The 20,665-nt window shown below is 40.9% G+C and overlaps 1 protein-coding gene across 2 annotated transcripts in view; it reads left to right on the top strand.

The window, feature by feature from the left end:
• The window catches only part of itpr2 (inositol 1,4,5-trisphosphate receptor, type 2), a 68,234-nt gene that overhangs the window by 37,259 nt on the left and 10,310 nt on the right, over positions 1-20,665 (top strand). For both annotated transcript variants that reach the window (XM_051951996.1, XM_051951997.1), the window contains exons 38-54: positions 2,369-2,489; positions 2,783-2,970; positions 3,052-3,232; positions 3,971-4,224; positions 4,298-4,498; positions 5,674-5,784; positions 6,148-6,243; positions 6,327-6,446; positions 8,412-8,540; positions 11,655-11,847; positions 12,030-12,152; positions 16,591-16,766; positions 16,855-17,019; positions 17,124-17,307; positions 19,093-19,179; positions 20,146-20,267; positions 20,450-20,615. In XM_051951996.1, coding sequence (XP_051807956.1) covers positions 2,369-2,489; positions 2,783-2,970; positions 3,052-3,232; positions 3,971-4,224; positions 4,298-4,498; positions 5,674-5,784; positions 6,148-6,243; positions 6,327-6,446; positions 8,412-8,540; positions 11,655-11,847; positions 12,030-12,152; positions 16,591-16,766; positions 16,855-17,019; positions 17,124-17,307; positions 19,093-19,179; positions 20,146-20,267; positions 20,450-20,615 — 2,617 coding nt within the window. The remainder of the gene's footprint in view (positions 1-2,368; positions 2,490-2,782; positions 2,971-3,051; positions 3,233-3,970; positions 4,225-4,297; positions 4,499-5,673; positions 5,785-6,147; positions 6,244-6,326; positions 6,447-8,411; positions 8,541-11,654; positions 11,848-12,029; positions 12,153-16,590; positions 16,767-16,854; positions 17,020-17,123; positions 17,308-19,092; positions 19,180-20,145; positions 20,268-20,449; positions 20,616-20,665) is intronic.

Raw genomic sequence — 20,665 nt, forward strand, 5'->3', positions numbered from 1 at the left:
TAGCTGCACCCACAGTGTGTCTGTGTGGAAACGAGAGAAGCTGGCTCAATGGATCTTCACCTTCAGTTCAAGAAGTGTGTTTATGTGTGTCTGTGAGACGGCTCAGCCAGACAGTGCAGGCAGACAAGTGTCTCTGCTGACTGCAGATGAGATGGAGTGTTTACTGACACAGGGAGCATCAACTACACGTGCTCCTCCACATTTTTGCTCTTCGGTGCGCTTAGTTTGAGGATTTTCAGCCGGACTCTACTTGGTCGGCTGTCATGTAGAGGCGAGGAGGTGCTTGATTTGTCTGATCTCTCTCTCTCTCTCTCTCTCTCTCTCTCTTTTTTTAACAATTTGAAGCATTTGAAAAAATGTGTTTATTAGCACCACCACTTTTCATTTTTTCTCTTTGATAAATCAGTTTCAGGTACTTTTCTCTGTCCCATGTTGCAGTTTTTCTAAGTGCAGTTTACTACAGGAAAGCCACCACTATAAATGACAAACTGTACAAAGGCAGCAGCTCCACAAATGAGTCAGACAAAACTGAATACCAATTAGCAGTATGTGTCAGCTTTAATGGAGGTGCGACAGTCACAATAAGGGAAGTTGCCAAGGTGGCAAAGAAACCCGATAATTTGTGCAAAATTTTAAAATATAATCAAGAGTAAATCTCAAAACGCATGACAGTATATTATTATTATATTTATGAATATTTAATGTGACCAATAAGTTTTTGTTTTGATCTTAAATTTTGTAGAAAAGGCCCATCACAAGTTCCTAATTGACAGTTAAAGCCAAGAAATACTTAATTTACGGTCCTATAGTCCTATTTTGTGTATTTTTTGGCGTTTTCACGTGATAAGCAACTAGCTGATTAAAAGATGAATCAATTAGGCAGCTGATTAATTGACTGATATTTTCAGCTATAAATTTTGCAACGTCACAAACTGCAGCTTCAAATATTACCATCAGGTTGGACCAGCAGCTCCGTCTCACAGCCTGCAAAAAGCTTCATCTGAACTGTATTCACTGCCAAGCGGTAGTATGTTCAGATGTTATTTTGACGGTCACCTGTATCTCAAGGGAGATGCATGGCCTACTAACACGTTTCCATGGAAACTACAGGTGGCTCCTTCAAATCCATTCAGTTTTTAGCTCCACCCTTCTATCAATCTGTTTGTCCCTTCAACCATTCATCCAGTCTGCTGATCAATAACGGCGGTGAGGTTTCATCTAAACAAGGCTGTTTTGACTTGTTGGGTTGCTATAGAAACTGATGCTGACCACCCTGAATGTTCACATGACTTCTATATGCCATCCATCCATCCATCCGTCCGTCCGTCCGTCCGTCCGTCCGTCCGTCCGTCCGTCCGTCCGTCCATCCATCCATCCATCCATCCATCCATCCATGGCTCCCCCCGTTGCACAATAACAATAAGCGCTGACGAGCACATTACAATGTCATCCACCTGTCAGTCACTAACGCTCAGGTTACACAACCACTGTAGGGAGATTATCTCCATGAATGTTTTCATCTCTTTTCTGCTCATCTGCGTCAAATGTCAGAGGAGGTGCCGAGAGATGCTTATTAGAGATAGAAAGACAATGAATGCAGTCTTGAAATAAACGTGTTGCTCGAGGCAAACTGTGATATAGATGATTTCCTGCTTGAATGTCAACCATTTTCACACAAAAATGACTCTCTATATGTGATTCCGTATGGCCTTCCTCGTTTTAACTTCAGTGTTGGTGTGTATGTGGGGACTGAAAGTGGCATGTTAGCATCAAAGTATGTACTTGTAAAGTTAAATAAGACAAGGAATACTTTTCCTGATCGCAAAAGATTACACTGACACCAACATTCAAGGTCTATTAAGAATAGATAAAGAAAACAGCAATGCTGAGGATTTTCCAATTGTAAAATTCTAAAAATAACCTCTCTAATCGTTTATGATGGTTAGTCTCGAAACACTGGGCTCCCTTCTAAGAATCACTCATAAATTCTCAGTTAAGATCAAGTTATTGGACAACAGCCTTGCTGTCACCCTCTCTCAAGCTCCAATTTCTTTGTTGATAAGAGCATTGGCATCCTGCAAGCCATCGCTCCCATCAGGACTGAAATGTATCATGCGATGATGGCGATCACTCCTATTAGGTGAAATGAGATGAAATCTGCTGAACCCTCTTAGGGATGATTGGGTGGATGTTCTCTGGATGGAACATTTGGTAACATTTGTCCTTCATTTGGATATCACTTTCACGGTTATGGCTCACAAAAATGCAACTTTTCTCAAAATGTGCTAAAATGTGAATTTTGCTAGTTGAAGGCTTGTATCTGTCAGACTGTGATATGGATTTAACATTATGATTTCTGTCTCCACAGGGAAACGAGTTAAGAAAGATTCTCCTCACACGCTACTTTGGAAATCAAAAGCTTCTTTCCAAGTCAGAACTTGGGAGTGGAAACAGCTCATCTGGCGGCTTTGTCAAGCCGTCATCTGGAGGTACTGAGAACCCCAAATAAACCCAGTAGACTCTGCAATAACCACTGACTGCAGAGGAAACAACAGTACCTAACATGACAGCACCGCGCTTCTTAGGAGATGTGCTTTTTGACAATCGCTGGCAGACTTTGAGTCTGGCTAAAGCGAGTCCCAAAGCACCCTAGAAATCTACTCAAGTATTAAGTCCAGACAGTTGTGGAATATAGTAGATTATATTAAAAAAACAATAATGTGTGTAGCTGTTTTTTGTCAGAGTGCATTTTTAAAGAATATTTATTCTAAAATCATTGCAGGAGGTTCTCAAATGCTGGACTCTGATAAACTTGGCAGCAGTGTGGTGGAGATCCAGTGTTTGTTGGACAACGTTGGGACATCGGAGCTGGTTATCGACCTCATTGTCAACACCAAGAATGACCGGGTGTTCGAGGAGAGCATCCTTCTGGGTATCGCTCTTCTCCAAGGTGGAAACACACAGATACAGGTGAGCCACACAGTCTCTAATCCTGTATTTTCCTCCACATTTTGGAGATTTGAACTCATTGCTTCTCTCCCTCCCATCCAGAACTCGTTCTACAGCCAACTGTACAAGCAGAAGAAGTCTGAGAGGTTCTTTAAGGTCTTCTACGATCGCATGCGTTTGGCCCAGCAAGAGATTCGAGCCACTGTGTCTGTCAACATGTTTGAGCTCAGCTGCAGGAAAAGAGACGATGACGGTGATGTCTGTAGCATCAGGTTCAAGAAAGGTACACTTCAGTAATGATGTCTTACAACCTTTCTGCACTTTATCTATTTAACAAACACACATATGGTAGCTTGGCTTGACTCCCAAGTGTGGCCAGAACACGTTTGTTACCTCGGCTGTCTGGAGCATGCGGCAAGCTGCTGTGTCAAAATGCCAAAACGGAGCTGAAAGTAAGCAAGTAAAGTTCATTTGAAGTGAATCAACTTGCTAATAATGGCAGACGTTTTTTTTTTAGAGACGAGCATTTAAAAGTGACGCACTGAGTCATGCGGGTCAAGTCCTGAGCGCAGTCAGATATATCCATAGAAACAGGCAAGGAGGGAGTGAACAGGTCAGTCCTGACTGGAAACCTCAGTGCTTTTACAGTATGTGAGGTGCTGAGGTTCAGCTCAGTCTCCAAAATCCTAAATGATGCTGACCTCTGTGCAGACTGTTGATCCTGGTTCCTGTAGTCACATGTCAGTAAGCCATGTGACGGCCCACACCACAAGTCTGTCCAAAGGCCATTGTGTCAAGATTGGGTGCTTTCATGCTGCAGAAGCCCGCTCAGTAGTGGTTGAAATGTCAGGGGGGGTCTCTGATTTTCATTATTTTTAACCTGTCTATGATGCTCCAGTCCAGTGAACAGGTTCCCCTCTGTGCATTTACAAAGACACATCCTCTACAGTTGTTACTGTAATGAAACAGTGGATCATGATTTTTATTTGATTGTTTTGTCTGTCTGCATGCTGCTGCATAGGAAAAGACTCAGGGCTTCATATGAGGGAGGACATGCGAGGACAGCTGAAGGAGGCATCCTCAGTGACCTCCAAGGCCTTCTGCACCTTCAGAAAGGAGCTGGACCCCGACCTGGAAGGCCTCGGCCAGAACAGTGAGATCATCGGGGCCGAGGAGGCTTTAGAAGAAACTCAGATGAGCCCAGCCATCACCATCATGAAACCGATCCTCCGTTACCTACAGCTGCTCTGCGAGAACCACAATTCAGACCTGCAGGTACTGAAATACTTCAAGAATCATGAAGCAGTGTTACACTTACCGCTGACTGACTGCTGTGTATCTGCTCCAGAACTTTCTGCGCAACCAGAACAACAAGACGAACTACAACCTGGTGTGTGAGACTCTTCAGTTCTTGGACTGCATATGCGGGAGCACCACTGGAGGCTTAGGGCTGCTGGGACTTTATATAAATGAGAGCAATGTAGATCTGGTCCGACAAACCCTGGAAACCATCACAGAGTACTGCCAGGGACCCTGCCATGAAAACCAGGTAAGAGGACGAGGGGTTAGAATGCAGACGCTCAGGTTAGCATATTAAATATCAACAGCAGGATATAAATGACTGTATTTGTCGATGTATTGTTTTATATCGTGCATATCACCAATTTGATGTCCATCTTTTCCTGGTTCTAAATAAAGTTTAATTTAGGAAAATGCCTATCGTGAAATATATTGCATTCATTAGCTGAGTTGTCAGCTAACTAGACTCAGCAGAATTAAATAATGAACAATCACGTATGTTGTAATACAAGTAACTTAACCCTCTGAACACTGGTCAGTTTCTGGGATTTTATTTGCTCTTGTCACCTTTTCACAAACATCGATGGCTGAAAGTAGGCAAAGTTCAAAAATGTCTTTTGTAGAGTATGATAAAGTCTTAATGCCATAAATCCTTAAAAAAGATCCAAAATAGAATTGAATTTCTTTGATTATGTATGTTACAAATATGGAAAAAATCACCGGTGGCACAACATTTTTCAAAGACTCTGCATGTGTTCACAAATACTGCAAAAATAAATAGTGATTCTACATACTAGATATATTTAACCACCTATATTTTCATTCGTTTTCATACTTGTCTCCCTTTGTTCTGTGTGTGTAAACACAGTTCAGCTGAGTTATGGTGGAAAAAAATCCCTGAATCTTTGTCACGTGTTACAGCCAAGTCACTTTATGACTTTTCAGATTAGAAGAAACAGTTTATTTTTCCAAAAAATACAAGTAATGGGACATTTACAGTAAAGACTTTATCAATAAATTGAGATTTGGTAAATGAACTGCACTTCACAGACAAGTACGTCAAGGTACTTCATCAGAAAGTTAAAAATGTCTGTTTTTGACATTTCTGGTTTTGATGAATTGCATAATTTTGGTGACTTTCAGACATGCTGGCAGGGTTTTGGTATTCAGAGGGTTAAATAGGTCTTTATTTGCATTTAAAATCCTGTATATGCCAGTAATACAGCCAGCTTTCCCTTACGTCTTCACAAATCTTCAATAAAGAGCACAGTAATAATAATGTTTGTGATTAAATTCTTCTTTCTTGCACCATTTTCTGCTCTTTGTTTGTATGCAAGACATGTTAAGCACAACCTTTCTCTACTGATGAATTTTAATTCCAACTTTTTTTTCTCCGCACTGACTACATCTCCTGTTCTTTTCCAGACCTGTATAGCCAAGCATGAGTCAAATGGCATTGACATTATTATAGCACTGATTGTCAACTCCATCAACCCCCTGGGGAAGCATCGGCTGGACCTGGTGCTGGAGCTCAAGGTGAGCAGCAGGCGTCTGTCAGAGAGCCCAGAGAAGCCTCTCGCTATGACGCACAGGCTTTATTATAGCAGTGCTTATAATCTGCTGGAGAGAATCTTTGTTTGTAATGCTGGAGACTGAATGCAAGATAACTGGAAGCAATTTTAGCAATTCTACAATGTTTTAAAGAGCAATGTGGCAATTGTGCGGTTTGAATAAATAAATGGAACTACATTTCTCTGTTGAGGTTTTCTGTGTTCACCGCCTGCCCCTTATGGGGTTTAGTCTTTCAACCTGTCAAGTCATTGATTCCTGAAGTGCTCACCTCTTCAGTTTCTAGTCAATCAATATGTAAAAGCTTATTAGTGGAGCCTTGTGTTGCAGAACAATGCCTCCAAGCTCCTATTGGCTATCATGGAGAGCCGCCATGACAGTGAGAATGCAGAGAAGATTCTCTACAAGATGAGACCCATCGAACTAGTAAGTGTTTGTCAGCATTTACAAACTGTACGTAGGTACGTCCTGTGTAAAGTGTGCTGCATTTCATAACTTTTGTGCCTCAGGTGGATGTCATGAAGGAGGCGTACGCTCAGGGCCTGGAGAATGAGGAGGATGGAGACAGCACTGGAGACCTGATAAAACCCAGAGATGTCGGACACAACATTTACATCCTGGCCCACCAGGTAACACAAAAGCCTGTATTCCTCTGGACTGACGCCTTAAATCTGTTTCCTTTGTCTGTCTGACCTTCTGCCGACCTCGAGGCCGTGCACTGCAGGAGTGTTAAATGATGGAAGGCTATTCCTCTGTGGATGGACGGCTCTGACGGAGTTCTAAATTTGGTTTTCATGATGTAACACTGAATCTACAGACAGGTGGGCTTTAGGTGTTTTCTCTGAGCCAGGTAAACACTGCACTGCTAAACAAATGTGCTTTGCTTCGCTTCATCCAAGGTACCAACACTGAGCTCTTTAGAAAGTGGATGTTTTACGAATGTGTGTGTTCGTGTCATGTGTCTCAGTTTTCGTCTAACAGCTGGAGAGAGAAGTCGAGCGGGTTTTCACTTCCTCTTTAGGAGCCAAGTGTCAGACGGGGTATTTTTGTCCACCTACCAGACTAGTTTCACCATTACAAGAAAGGGGTTTTTTTATGTTCTGGCATGACTTCTTGACCCGATGTCATAAAAAAAAATGCTACTATACATTGGTGGCACACAATCTGAGCTTATCAAGCAGCTTTTTTGAGATGTTATGAAATATTTTCTCTTCAGGGCAGCTGTTAATAAATAAATAATGATTAGGAAAATTAATAAAAGTAAACAGTAGATTACAGAAGGAGGACTATGTAACACATCTATCTCTTTGCTTCCCCATTTTCTACAATTATATATTTAAATAAACATAAATGAAAAGGTTAAAAATAAGTTTAAAAAAACAAACCAACTCCGTAGCAGAGTTTCCATGATGTTCCACCGTTACAAGCCATCTTTATTGCCACATGGGATTTGTTAAAATTTTCTTCCTTCTGTGCTGTGGCACACATTTAAGGTGAACTTAGAGCAGTCGAACAGAGAAGCAGTTAAAACAGAAAAGAGAAGAGCCTTCTGCATTGTTAACTTTGGTTGGAGGTTAAGTCACCTCATCTGTCAAATGTACCAAAAAAGAAGAGCAAAACACAAAAAGGAGACAGACTAGAATCTAGCAAAACCAAAAGATTCTTTTTATTTGAGCTCTATTCTTAGTACCAGCCTACAATATAACTAAAAGAACTACAGAGCTGGAACTGGAAGGAAAGGCATACACATTCTACAATTCTACAATTTCATTTAACAGACGCTTTTGTCCAAAGCGACGTACAACACAAGCAAGAATTCAGACATAAGGAAAAACTTGTAGTAGGTGCAAAAAGTGCTTCAAGTGCTTCGAGTGCAATTGGTCAAAGGTGTTGTCATCAAGTTGCAGAAGAAGTGCCAACCCCCCCCCTTTTTTTTTCCGGCTTTGTCAGCGCTAAATAAGTGCTGGGTTTTGGACCCCCTGACTTATTCTACCCCTAAGGTGGAGTCAGATTAAGTGCCTAGGTGTTCTCTGAACAATTGAGTCTTCAATTGTCTCTTAAAAGTATAAAGGGACTCAGCAGAACGCACAGAGTTTGGTAGTTTGTTCCACCATTTGGGAACAACAGAGGAAAAGAGTCTGGCTAGAGATATCGAGCCGTGCTGGACTGGAAGCACCAGGCGTCTCTCACATGCAGAGCGAAGTGGGCGTGAAGGGGAGTAGACCTGGATCAGGGAATCCAGGTAGGCTGGGGCCGTTCTTGTGAATGTTTTGTAAGCCAGGAGGAGAGTTTTGAATTTGATTCTGGCTGCAACTGGAAGCCAGTGAAGGGAGATGAACAGGGGAGTGACATGAGCTCTTTTGGGCTGTTTGAAGACCAGACGTGCTGCTGCATTCTGGATCATCTGTAGAGGTTTGACTGTACATGCAGGGAGACCTGCCAGAAGAGAGTTGCAGTAGTCAATGTGTGACATCACACATAAGCTACGTAATTGTCTCCATGTAATGCAGGGTAGTCCATGGATTAACCAAGTCTTTTCTTCATGTTGTGTTTTATAACTGAAATAAACGAGGTGTTTTCTTTTTGATTTTTAGTTGGCCAGACACAACAAAATCCTGCAGCAGAGCTTGAAGCCTGGTTTGGCTCCAGGTTCAGGAGGCGACCCGGATAATGAGAAGGATGACGCCCTCCGTTACTACGCAAATCACACCGCTCAAATAGAGGTAAACCTCATCATCATTTAATCCATTTGTCCTCACAATCTCTGTAACTTTTACCCCTTTGAACCTGAAATCGTCTGGCAAGTTTGACAGGCGTGTTGTCTTTTGTAAAAATCACCAAAATTACACTATTTATCGTAGGCAGGAAATGTAGAAATCAACAAATTCTCAACTTTCCAGTGGTCCTTGAATGTATTATTATTTGTGATTTAGTTGGGAAACATGAACAAATCTAAGCTTGTAATTGTGATATTTCATTAAAATCACTTTATTCTATGTCTCATGTCACCAAAATTGCTTTATTCTACATATTTCATCTAAAAAATTGCTTTAAAAGAGGCTCTTTGCTCTAACAAGACTCTGTAAATAGATAAATAAATTTTTATGAGCCATGACTGTCTCAGCTGTGACCGACTGTTATGTGGCAAGAATTCTGGGACTGTTGGACTGAACTGCCAGCTGTGTTTGTACAGAGCAGATACTAGACAAATATTGAAGCAAATTAAAAATCTAAAACATTAAATATCTACATTATGTGTAGCCACCTTTTTTTTTCCAGTATTGGGAACACCTGTGGGTGTTATTGCTACATGTGTTGATTCCAGGTTTTTACATTTTTTTTGTAAATGGCATTATTCACTGCGTGCACAATTATTAGGCAAGTTGTATTACCAAGGACTGATTTTATTTTTGAAGTAAGACGGTGCTCTTAGTCAATCCAAAAATGTTAATAAACCTCAAACCTACAGAAAAAAGGGAGTTTTTGCGTTCTCAGCAGAATATCTGTGTTCACAGTTAATATCCAACTATTGGTGTGCAGAATTATTTTGCAACTTAATGAAAAATAAATAAATTCACGTCTCACTTTTTTCAGTTATTCTTTTTTAATTTTAATTTTAGAATAAGAAGAACAAATACACTTGAAATTCACAAGTAAACATTTTCCACATTTCAGCAAATATTCAGTGACCAACGTAGCCGTCCTTCTTTTCAGTAACCTTCCAGCCATGGAGTCTGTTAGTTTCTTGGTCTGCTGATGATCAGCTTTTCCTGCAGCAGCCTCCCAAATGCTGTTCAAAGAGGTGTATTGTCTTCCCTCCCTGTAAATCTCACATTTAAGCAGGGCCCAGAGTTCTCCGTAGAGTTTAGATTGGTGAGGATGTCATTATTTTGTCATCTTTAAGGTCTTCGCTGGCTACTTGGATGCATGTGATGAACCTGCATAAAAACCGTGTTCTTCTTGAATGACGTGCATTTTTTTTTCCTGTACCACTGCTTGAAGAAAGTATCTTCAGAAAACTGACAGTATTTTTGGGAGTTGATTTTAAGTCCACCTTCAACCTGAAAAGCTCCAACTAGCTCATCTTTAACAAAAGCAGCTCATATCAGTGCTAACAACCACCTGTGGAGCTCTGTGCCCATCAGTGATCCACCCATCCATCTGGTCTGTCAAGAGTCACTCTCATTTCATCCATCCAGAAAACTTTTGAAAAATCTGTCTTCAGAAATCTGTTGACCAAGCAATCCGTGTATGGTTCGTTCATTCGTTTTTCCTTTTCAAAATAAAGTCTAAAAAAAACAATAAACCACGTTGTTTTTTTTGTTTTTCAGTTTTTAAAACCTAAATGTAGAAATGTGTTATTTAACTAATGGAAAAACGACGGTGTTGGATTTTTGCTCTGGCTTTTTAAACCGAAATACAAAATACAGCTGTTGTTTTAGTTTGTTGCAACACGCCGATGTTTTTCGGGGAAGTTTTTTTTGTCTAGTGTCTTTATTTGGCACACAGCCAGGTCTGGTCGCGACAAACCTGCAACGAAACATCTGTAGACGGAAACTATCACCAGTTAACCTGATCGTCAGTTGTTCACAATGAGAGGCGGCATAGCTCAGTGGGTAGAGTGGCCGTCTTGTAACTGGAAGGTTGCTGGTTCCATCCTCGGCCCGTCGTGCTCATGTTGAGGTGTCCCTGAGCAAGACACCGAACCCCTACTTGCTCCTGGTGGGTTGTGGTTAGCGCCTTGCATGGCAGCTTCCACCATCAGTGTGTGAATATTCTTTGGATAAAAGCGCTATATAAATACAACCATTTACCTTTTGAGATCATGAGTTCTCAGAGTGATACTCGATCTAAATAAGACAAACACGTCTTGTTTTCACAGTACGTGGTGCGGAGTTTGAGAGAGAAGTCAAGTCAAGTCGCCACGAATTCTCACTTTAACTTCTGGTTCTGCCAGTAGCTTCCAAATGGGAAAAAGCTTTTTATGTTTGTTCAAAGCTTAAAATTGGTAAAAACGCAGCGTTTTTTTTCTTTCTCTATTTTTCGTTTTTCGAATTCCATTTTTAAAACAAAAAACAAAAAAAAAGATTATTTGTTTTTTCTCATTTTGAAACGGAAAAACGAATGAGCGAACCATACACGGATTCCAAGCGTCGACATTTCAGTTTTACTTCTGGACACTCCAGGGAGGTTGCATTTCTGGACTATGGCAGCAGCAGGTTTATGAGTTCCTGGGAGCTTCACGTTTAATGCGGTTAATTTGCATCTTTTTTTCACCATGTTTCTTGCAACGCTGTTGACTACTTGCAACAAAACATTGAATTGTTCGGTGTCCACACCTCTATAGCTTAGCTACGTCAAGATACCTGCATCCCACTGACGGGCATTTTGCAATCTTTGACTGTTCAATTTCTTTTTGGGCCCATTTTGTCCTAGAAGCTGCCTAATAATTATGCACACCTTGATAGGTGTTGATAACTTTAGGCCACACCCTCCTTCATTACAAAAATACATATGATGCTTAAAACCAATTAGCATTCAAGTTTATACAGCTTTTAGTTAAAAATATGCATGAAAATGAAGATAAGGTCTAAATACTTACTTTCTTAATAATTGTGCACGGAGTGTAGTTTTGCCATACTCTACAAAAAAAGAAAACATTTGAGTTCAATCTACTGCTAGCCACGATTGTTAAAGGAGTATGACTTGATATAGCAATAAAAAAATTAGCCCCCAGTGAGTAAAAACACCCAGAAACTGCTTGGGCTTCAGGGGGTTAAACCAGCTCCTCTCCATCCACGAAAAATTCACCGGTAATGAGAAATATTTGTTTTCAGATTGTACGTCACGACCGCACCATGGAGCAGATCGTGTTTCCGGTGCCGAATATCTGCGAGTATCTCACCGAGGAGTCCAAAACCCGTGTGTTCACCACGACTGAGCGGGACGACCAAGGCAGCAAGGTCAACGACTTCTTCCAGCAGTTTGACAACCTCTACAACGAGATGAGGTGGCAGAAGAAGATCCGCAGTGAGTCTTCACACTTTCATTCCTTGGCTTGGAAACTAGTGATGATGGCAGGAGAGGCAGGCTAAATCCTGATTACCATCCAGAATGTCCGCTAATGTGTTTTCCAGAGTGAAACGAAGGACCTGCTAATGACATTGTGTGTGTGTGGTTGCTTGTGACGTACCGCTGTTTTGTTTGCACAGGAAATAAGGCTCTGTTCTGGTTCTCACGCCACATCTCTCTCTGGGGGAGCATCTCCTTCTACCTGGCCTGTCTGCTCAACATCGCTGTGGCTGTTTTCTATCCATTTGGAGACGAAGATGAAGGTGACAGTTTTTGGATTTTTTTACCTACTCGTCTGTGATCTCTAACTGCTTTTCTTTTTCAGCCTGATAAATGGTCAGATGGGTTGAGTTCAGGGTCTGCAAATGGGAGCATGTGGGCCACGAAGTTAGACATTTTATCGTTGAGCTACATGAAAACTTAGATTTTTCTATGATCTACCATAATATACATAATTAAATAGATAGATAGATAGATACTTTATTAATCCTGATTGAAATTCAAAAAGATACAAATAATAATATATATGTCGAGATGAGTTTACCAGCTAATGATTAATACAGCCACATAAAAAACAATATTCGACTTCTTTTTCATTGTGTGAAAGGCGTTGTAGGTCATAATATGGACAGCTTCTGGTGCTGAAAGAAACTCACCTGAGGAAATTCACCGCTTAATTTCAATTAAACAGTGCTTTATCTCTCCTGTTCAGTCATTAGTATTACACAGTAGCAATGAGGAGGCACACTGGTTTACACTCCACACTAACAGTACTTCTTTACCATTTGTACACAGTTTTAAATAAAGGTGATATGTTTTACTGGGAATAATGTAATTAATTAATGAATACCTTCAGCAAATCTTGATATTGTTGTCGAATCAATATGTTTCTACTAGCTGGAAATGACACAAACAAGTGACAAAAGATGGTAAGACATTGTGATACAGATGTTTTACTACAAATGACATATCCAGAATTATTCATACCTTTTTGTCAGTAATCAGAGGAAAAGCATTTATTTGCTGCCGCAGCAATCAACGCTTCTTAGAGCTGCTAACAAGCTTCTTTTTTCCTCCATGTCTCACTGGGACTTTGAACCACTCCTCTTTTGCGACGACCCCCCTCAGGTCCTGCAACTTCTCAATTAAATTCAGGTTCTGGCTGGGTCACTCCAAAAATATTGATATTCATTTCTTTTGCCAGTGTCTTGACCACTTCGACTCTGTTTCACATTATTGTCTTGTTGGAGTGTCCAATGCTGTCCAAGGACAAGTCTTCCTCCAGAATCCAAATCTTTTGTTTTTTTTTCTTGATGCTGTGCGTGACGTTGCCTGGCCCACTCACACCCCCAAGCATTACATTCCCACCACTATGCTTGACCATAAGGAGGAGGTTTTTGAGGTTGAATGTTTCTCCTGTCTTTCACCAAATGAAAGCTACATTCCTGTGTCCAAACGACTCCATTTTCATGTCATCAAACCACAAAATTAACAAGAAACGCACTCAGTGTCCTGAGCTCTTCATGAGTATTCCAAATACTCATGAAATATTTGATTATAAAAGGCCTTGCGCTGAGCACAGGCGTGTGTTATGCATGTGTACGTTGTGTACGGATAGCGAATCGCGTGACCTAAATATGTAGCTGGCAGCGGGAACTGATGGGACTCTCAAACACCCCCACGATTGTATCAATTATTCCTTGTATCATCTGTGATGGATAGGTACCGATGGATTTGCAGTAGGACCGCAATCATTTGGTTGTCAGCTGATGTAGTGTTCCCTTGTTGTCATGGTTACAGTGCCGACGTGCTGCTATCTCGCAATGATACAGAAATCTTTAACAAAGCCATGGCTTCAGACTAGAAGCTGCATCACTGCCAAAATCTAATGAGGTGGTCCTTGTGTCACTTCTGACCTTCTCTGAAAATTTCATCCAAATCCATTAATCTGTTTTTGAGTAATGTTGTGCACAGACGGACAGATTCACAGATGGACAAACATACGCCGATCGTCACATAATTTCGCCACGTTCCTTGGCAGAGTAGTGAACAAAATTTGTCTTCTTTGTCTAAAGTAATTTTGCAAAGGCGAGCTGTGTTTTTGTCCTTATATCTTAGAAATGTGGAAATCTCTTAGATCAGCTTTCATGGAGATCAGTCTTTTTTGCAGTGTCCGCTCAACTATTTGATGTATTTCTACCAGAATTGCCCACATTCTTCCATAAGGCCTTGGTAGTGATCCTTGGATTTTCTGGCCTCTTTGCCAGCACAGGGGTCACTTTTGGCTTCTTATCATGCCCTTTGAGATTTTTCACAGTGTGGAACTCCATGTACTCTGTGACTCTGCTTTTCACTGTGGACACCAGCACTTGACAACACTTAAACATGGCTTAATAGAATTTCCCATCTCATGAGTGGCTACAACAAGCAGCTGTGTCTGAGTGATGACAGCAAGCTCTCTTAGCTCTTTGGCTTTAGCTATGACTTACAGTTCACCAGTAACTGACTATACAGCTGCTGCATCCGCTGTCATAAGTTTATAGTGTATTAGAGCACTTGAGAACATTGCAGGAATATTTGGAATAATATTTTCATGCAGAGCATTATGAACAAAAACATACACGATCAGTAACACAGTATCGTTCCATCTTTTGTCACAAGTTTGTGCTATTTCTTGCCATGAGTCAAGCAAAAATTCCCCGTAAATCAAAATTTGATGTGGGTGTGAATAATTTTTGGCTCAATTGTAACTGTAAACTGCCTTTCAGTATGCCCGAGATAATCTGATATTAAATAGGCCACAAGCTGCAGCTTAGCTCATCTCAGCATTGACTAATTTAATAATTCTAAGTAAATCTAATAAAGCTGTATTGGTTCCAAACAATTTTAACAAAAATGAATGAAATGAAAATAAATGAAAATGATACGAATGAAAGAATTACAGATTTGTGTCTTCACTGCACTGAGCAGCCTCAGAGTTTTGCATTAAATAATTCCAAATCTCCTGACTGCTAAAATGATAAAGATTACTGTGGCTCACTTTAGTATTTGTTCATTTCAGGAATTCAGTAAGAGTCTCTGATGTAACAACAATTATTTTTATGGACTGTTAATTATTATCCCCCGCCTCCACGAAGTGGAAAAGGGGGATATAGGTTTGGCCTGCGTCCGTCCGTCCGTCCGTCCGGGACAGCTTTTCTGGGAAACTATTACAGCTAGGATTACGAAATTTAGTGTGTAGCTTCACACCATGGACACCTTGATCAAGTTCGAAAATGAGACTTGTGTGATAATATGTAACAGAGTTATGGCCCTTGATCACTATTTTGGATATAGACTCATAGACATCACATGTGGCGGGGGATATTGATGACCATGTCGTCTTGTTATTTATTATTACTGTGTGTTAGCGTTTGAAAAAGTCGGCTGTAAGTCACCTGAGGCTGTATTTATTAAAAGGCCTCACACACCTTTAGTCCGCCCACGCTGGTGTTTTCTCTCATGTGCGTAATCAGACTTCTGTTCAGGACACTGTAGGCGTGAACAAAATGTGCTTCAAAGAAATCCTCCTTCTAAGTGTCCACCAGCAGCACTTTTCACAGTGCGACAACTTGGATTTTAATCATTTTTTATGGTGTTCTTAGATCACTGGCTCCATGTTATTCCCAGTGCAGCTCCACCCAGCTACACACTGAGATATAATCAGTCAGGTTAAAGGTGTGAAAACACCTGTGTGGAAGCCTTTCGGCACTTTTTCTCACTGTACATGACATTCATCTGCAGTGTTAGACTTCCAGACTTCTTAAAGGTGTATACTCATGTCAATTGTAGCAGCCACCAATGTGAGCAAAATGACAGGGTCATTATATAATTGTGTGACTCTTTGTATCATGGTTGACATTTTTGCTATTTTCAGGCCTAAAATCAACATGGCCACCAATCACCAAAAACCACATGACATTTTTACGGAAAGATTCTTCTAAATATTATATATACAACTGAGTAAAATTGAAATTGAAAGCTATTTATAAAGATATTATAGTAAACCTGTTGACTACTTTATATTAAATAACTCAGAAAGCCTTGGGGTCTGGCCAGTCTTTTCTTCAGGAGGAAATGACGTCATGTGGAGCAGGTCATGTGATCTGGAATTAACACACTTCCTGGAGAGGTGTTTTTGTAACGGGGAACTTAGTTGAAAGCGATTTCTCGGACACAGATGCAATTTGTTATTTTCCATATAAAATTAGATATATTGCCAAAAAAGAAATATCTGTCATGATTATCTCAACTTAATAAAAACAACACAATCAAAACAATGTTTGCAAGATATTTCCCATTGACTTCAAAAGTCCCTCAATTATATCTCGACCTGACTATTTTTAGTGTGTCATTGTGTGATCAAAAGGCTCAATGAAACGTTGTGTTGTACAGAAAATTTAACCCCCAAGAACCATCTTCCTCATTAAATCGTCAACACATTTTAGCTTCCTAAAGCATCTTGAGCTTCACTTTACTCTGCCAGCTGAGGAGGAAATGGCTGTTTTGAGTGATGAGGTCCCCATGGAGAGCTGTTTGACATTTTATAGTGTTGCCTTTGACAGTGTGCGTTAAGTTAAGCTCTTTGCTTAGGTGAATAATTCATTAGTTTCAAAGCTTTGATGTGTTGTGCCTTGTTCCGTGGTGTGTTCTTCCATCCAGGCATCTTGTCTCCATTCTGGAATATCTCACTGTGGGTGGCGTTGGGGGTCTTCACCGCCTTACTTCCTGTGTTACCCAAACCGTGGGGCATCCTCTTCTTCCTGGTCTCCCTCATTCTGCGAGCCATCTACACCATAGACCTCGGCCCGGCTCTGCTGCTGCTGGGCACCATCAATGTGAGTAAATGAAGGTTTGTGGAGGTGTTGTCGAGGGACATTCCCGAAGATTTGACTTTTCCTGAACCATGTTTTGTTCTATTTTCAGCTCTTCAACAAATTGGTCTTTCTCGTGAGCTTCGTGGGCAACCAGGGGACGTTCACTCGAGGCTACAAAGCGGTCGTGATGGACATGCTCTTCATCTACCATCTGGGCTATGCCATCATCTGCGTGTTAGGCCTCTTCGTCCACGAGTTCTTTTACAGCTTCCTGGTAAGAAATCTCCTTTTTCCGCCGCGATTGATTGAAGAGCGCTGCTCTTTCGAGAAATAATTGCTCTGAATAATTGCTGATGACTCACTGATCTCCTCTGGCAGCTGTTCGACCTGGTGATCCGAGAGGAGACGCTGCTCAATGTGATAAAGAGCGTGACGCGAAATGGACGCTCCATTATCTTGACGGCTGTCCTGGCCATCTTTCTCGTCTACTTTTTCTCCATCATCGGCTTCCTCTTCCTCAAGGACGACTTCAGAATGGAGGTGGATCGACATCCTGCATCAGGTCAGAACACTATTAAGCCATGATGATGCCTTCATGCAACCATCTTTTTTACTGATCAATAAAGTGAGCAATTTCTGCAATGTGAAAAAATATAATTATTCAAGCCGTTCATGTGATTGCAGTATGTGTTTAAGTCATCATCTATCTCCAGTCAAAGTCAGCTTTATTGTCAATTCTTCAATATGTACACGACATACAAAGAATCGAAATTACATTACTCTCTCTTTTTGCAATAGTAGATATTAAATAAACACTTAGAAGCTTCTGACATAAAAAAATAGTATAAATTTAGAAATGTAATGTACAAATAAGATATAAAAAGGCAAAAAATATGTAAATTAAGAACTGGAGAGCAAAAAACAGGTAAAGTCTATACTAAAAGGCCAGAAATATATAGAGAGAATTAAAATACAGAAAGTTGTGCTTTGCATATTAAATTTATGCATTTTTCTGCTCTGCTCCTGCTAACCCTTCGGTCTTTTACAGTATTACAGCACTGTCTGCATTGTTTCTGTGCTATGACGTGTAAACTGTCAGTCACACAGGTCATGGAAATTGAGTTTTAGTGGAAATTGAGTTTTAGTAAAAAGCAACCAGAACTCTCTTGTTTTTTTCTTGAACCTCTCATTCAGGAGGCTTCCTCAGAGGTGAAATGTCTTTAAGAACCAAAGTAGAAGTCCAGTTGCTCTCCACTGAAGCACTTAGGGTTGCTTGTGTGCTGATTTTCTTTTTTTTCCTGAACTTGTAAATAACTGCTTTCGAGAAATAAAAAAAAAAGAAGTGGGGCATTTTGGACAGTAACTTCTGAACTATCAAGACAGTTATCAAAGTCTCAGAGTTAATTAGCTGCACAACTTGGGTTTCACTGCAATCCATCAACTTCAGTGAGTTTTTAAATTTTGTCTGCATAATTTTACTTTTACATTTTCATAATAAAAGCTGTCAAATCAGTGTTTGAATATATACAATCGCTGCATAAGTAATTGTCAAACATGTACAATATACTGTACATCCGCGTCCCCAGACACATGTTTTGAAAACACTGTGCAGAGTGTGGGTGTGTTAATGAGCTCCGGCACCGACGGTCAGGAAGACATCCTGCTAGCACATGTGCACCTGTTGCATAACCTGGTGGCCGCGCCATCCTGTGTTTTGCTGAATAGAGCGCAGCAGACACAGCAGCGCAGTGGTGGGTTATGTAACCAGCCGGGCTCACGCCTGTCTGTATGTTAGCCGAGGGGTGACTGGAGGTTCGGCCATCAAACCTGAGGAGCACCCTCTCCACGCTGCTGCCGCCTCGGGGCTCTGACCCCTACGTCGCTCCTCACACTCCCCACGTCACACCCACTCTTCTTCTTCCTCTCCCTCCACCTCCTGTCTCCCAGCCCTGCCCTCTGTGCTCCAGGACTGTCAGGGAAGGAGGGCCTTTTGGTGACACCGGTCCAGGTGTACAGCTGCCTCCTTCTGCCTGTCTGTCTGCCTGAGCCGATCACACTCAGGCGGTGTAGTTCCTCTGCTGCTCAGGGCTTTACCGATGTGCAAATGATTTGTTCAGGTTTTTTCAGCAACACTTCACCGCCCACCCAGCAGCTGCTGCCTCGGTTTACATAATGTCTGACTATATCTTTTTCTTGCTGATTTCACCGGCACTGATGAGAATTAGCGGGAAAGAAGTTTTTAATGCAGAAGCGAAATTTGATAATTTTTCTTTCGCTTGGAAACTCTCAGTGCTGTTATCATAGCACGCACATAAATGTCAACATTTTTCCCCTCATCTTTTTGTAGTGAAAATGGATTCATTGGGGAGCAGTGCAGTTGCAGACTCCTGTATGAAAGACAACTGCCCTGTTTCAACACCCAAATCGCTTTCTGGTAAGTTTAGTGGTTAAATAAAATATTTTTCCCTCCCTGTTGTGAAAATCTCTGTTGAATGGACAAATTTGAAGATTTTGTGGTTTGACCGGGGTGGTGGGTGTGTATGTGACCTTTCTGGCAGTAGTCAGTTCCTGAAAGGTTACTCACACACACACACACACACACACACACACACACACACACACACACACACACACACACACACACACACACACACACACACACACACACTGAGACGTGCACACAAAGAAACTTGATGAGGCAGAGGGGGTGACTCACACTCCTGTTTGTTCTCCTGCGTCTCCATGGATCACCTGCACTATAGGGGCACACACGTGATCTCATCCACATCCTTCACCTCCTCTTTTTCCTCTGCACTCATGCTGTGCGTGACTTTACCGTTTATGTTGTGTATTGTATAAATAGCATTTCTTCATAGTTTATAGAGCGTTCCTTCCTTTTCTGTTTATTCACACATTCGACGCAACAAAGGAGGTGAAGGTGATTTAATATCAGCCACTCATTGGAGTCAGCTGAGTGAAAATGTTTTTAATCAGGTGAGACTGTATTTGAATAATAAATGATTTTTTTTATCCCTGAACTGAAACACTAGTTTTCTTTTTCACACTCTTTGATCTGTTTAATTTATTTGTGTTCTGTTTAATTCAGATTATAATACGACAAGTTCCGTCAGATATTTTCAAAATGAAACAAAAAAAATTAGTTGATGATTTTGTTGTCAAATGAGCAAAACAAATGGGAAGCAACTGCTATTAAAAATAAGAATAAAAAACAAATGTCAATTGTGTGTAACTTTTCTACAGGCCATAATATAATTGTAAATATTTAGCAACCAATACTGTACATTTAACTTTATTTTTTTCTAAAATTTTCTCTTAACAATAAATTCTTTGAGGCTCTCTTGACCTTCACTTGTTGTTCTGTGTGTTTGTCTTGTTCTAGATGGAAATGATGGGACAGAGCTGGTGTGCAACACTCTCCTCATGTGTATAATCACTGTGCTGAACCATGGACTTCGTAATGGAGGAGGTGTGGGAGACGTCCTCAGGAGACCCTCCAAAGAGGTGACACAAATGCAATACTTTGTTCCCTTATTAGAGCCATTTTTCTATAGATAAGCTCCATTTGTGTTGATTTGAACATGAAAATAAGGAATTTGTGTTCTGTTTAAGAGCAACATAAAATGTGATGGTGAAGTTAAAACGATGCATTTCCTTCATATTTTACCTTCAACCCGGCCATCCAGGAGCCTCTCTTTGCCGCCCGAGTGGTTTATGACCTTCTGTTCTTCTTCATCGTCATCATCATCGTTCTCAACCTCATCTTTGGTGTCATCATCGACACGTTCGCAGACTTGAGGAGTGAGAAGCAGAGGAAGGAGGAGATCCTCAAAACCAGCTGTTTCATCTGCGGTGTGTACAGCCGTGCGGTAACGAGGATGCAAATGACAGATAAAACTGCA

The sequence above is a fragment of the Acanthochromis polyacanthus genome, chromosome 8 (genome assembly GCF_021347895.1).
Source record: "Acanthochromis polyacanthus isolate Apoly-LR-REF ecotype Palm Island chromosome 8, KAUST_Apoly_ChrSc, whole genome shotgun sequence".
NCBI classification, from domain to species: domain Eukaryota; kingdom Metazoa; phylum Chordata; class Actinopteri; family Pomacentridae; genus Acanthochromis; species Acanthochromis polyacanthus.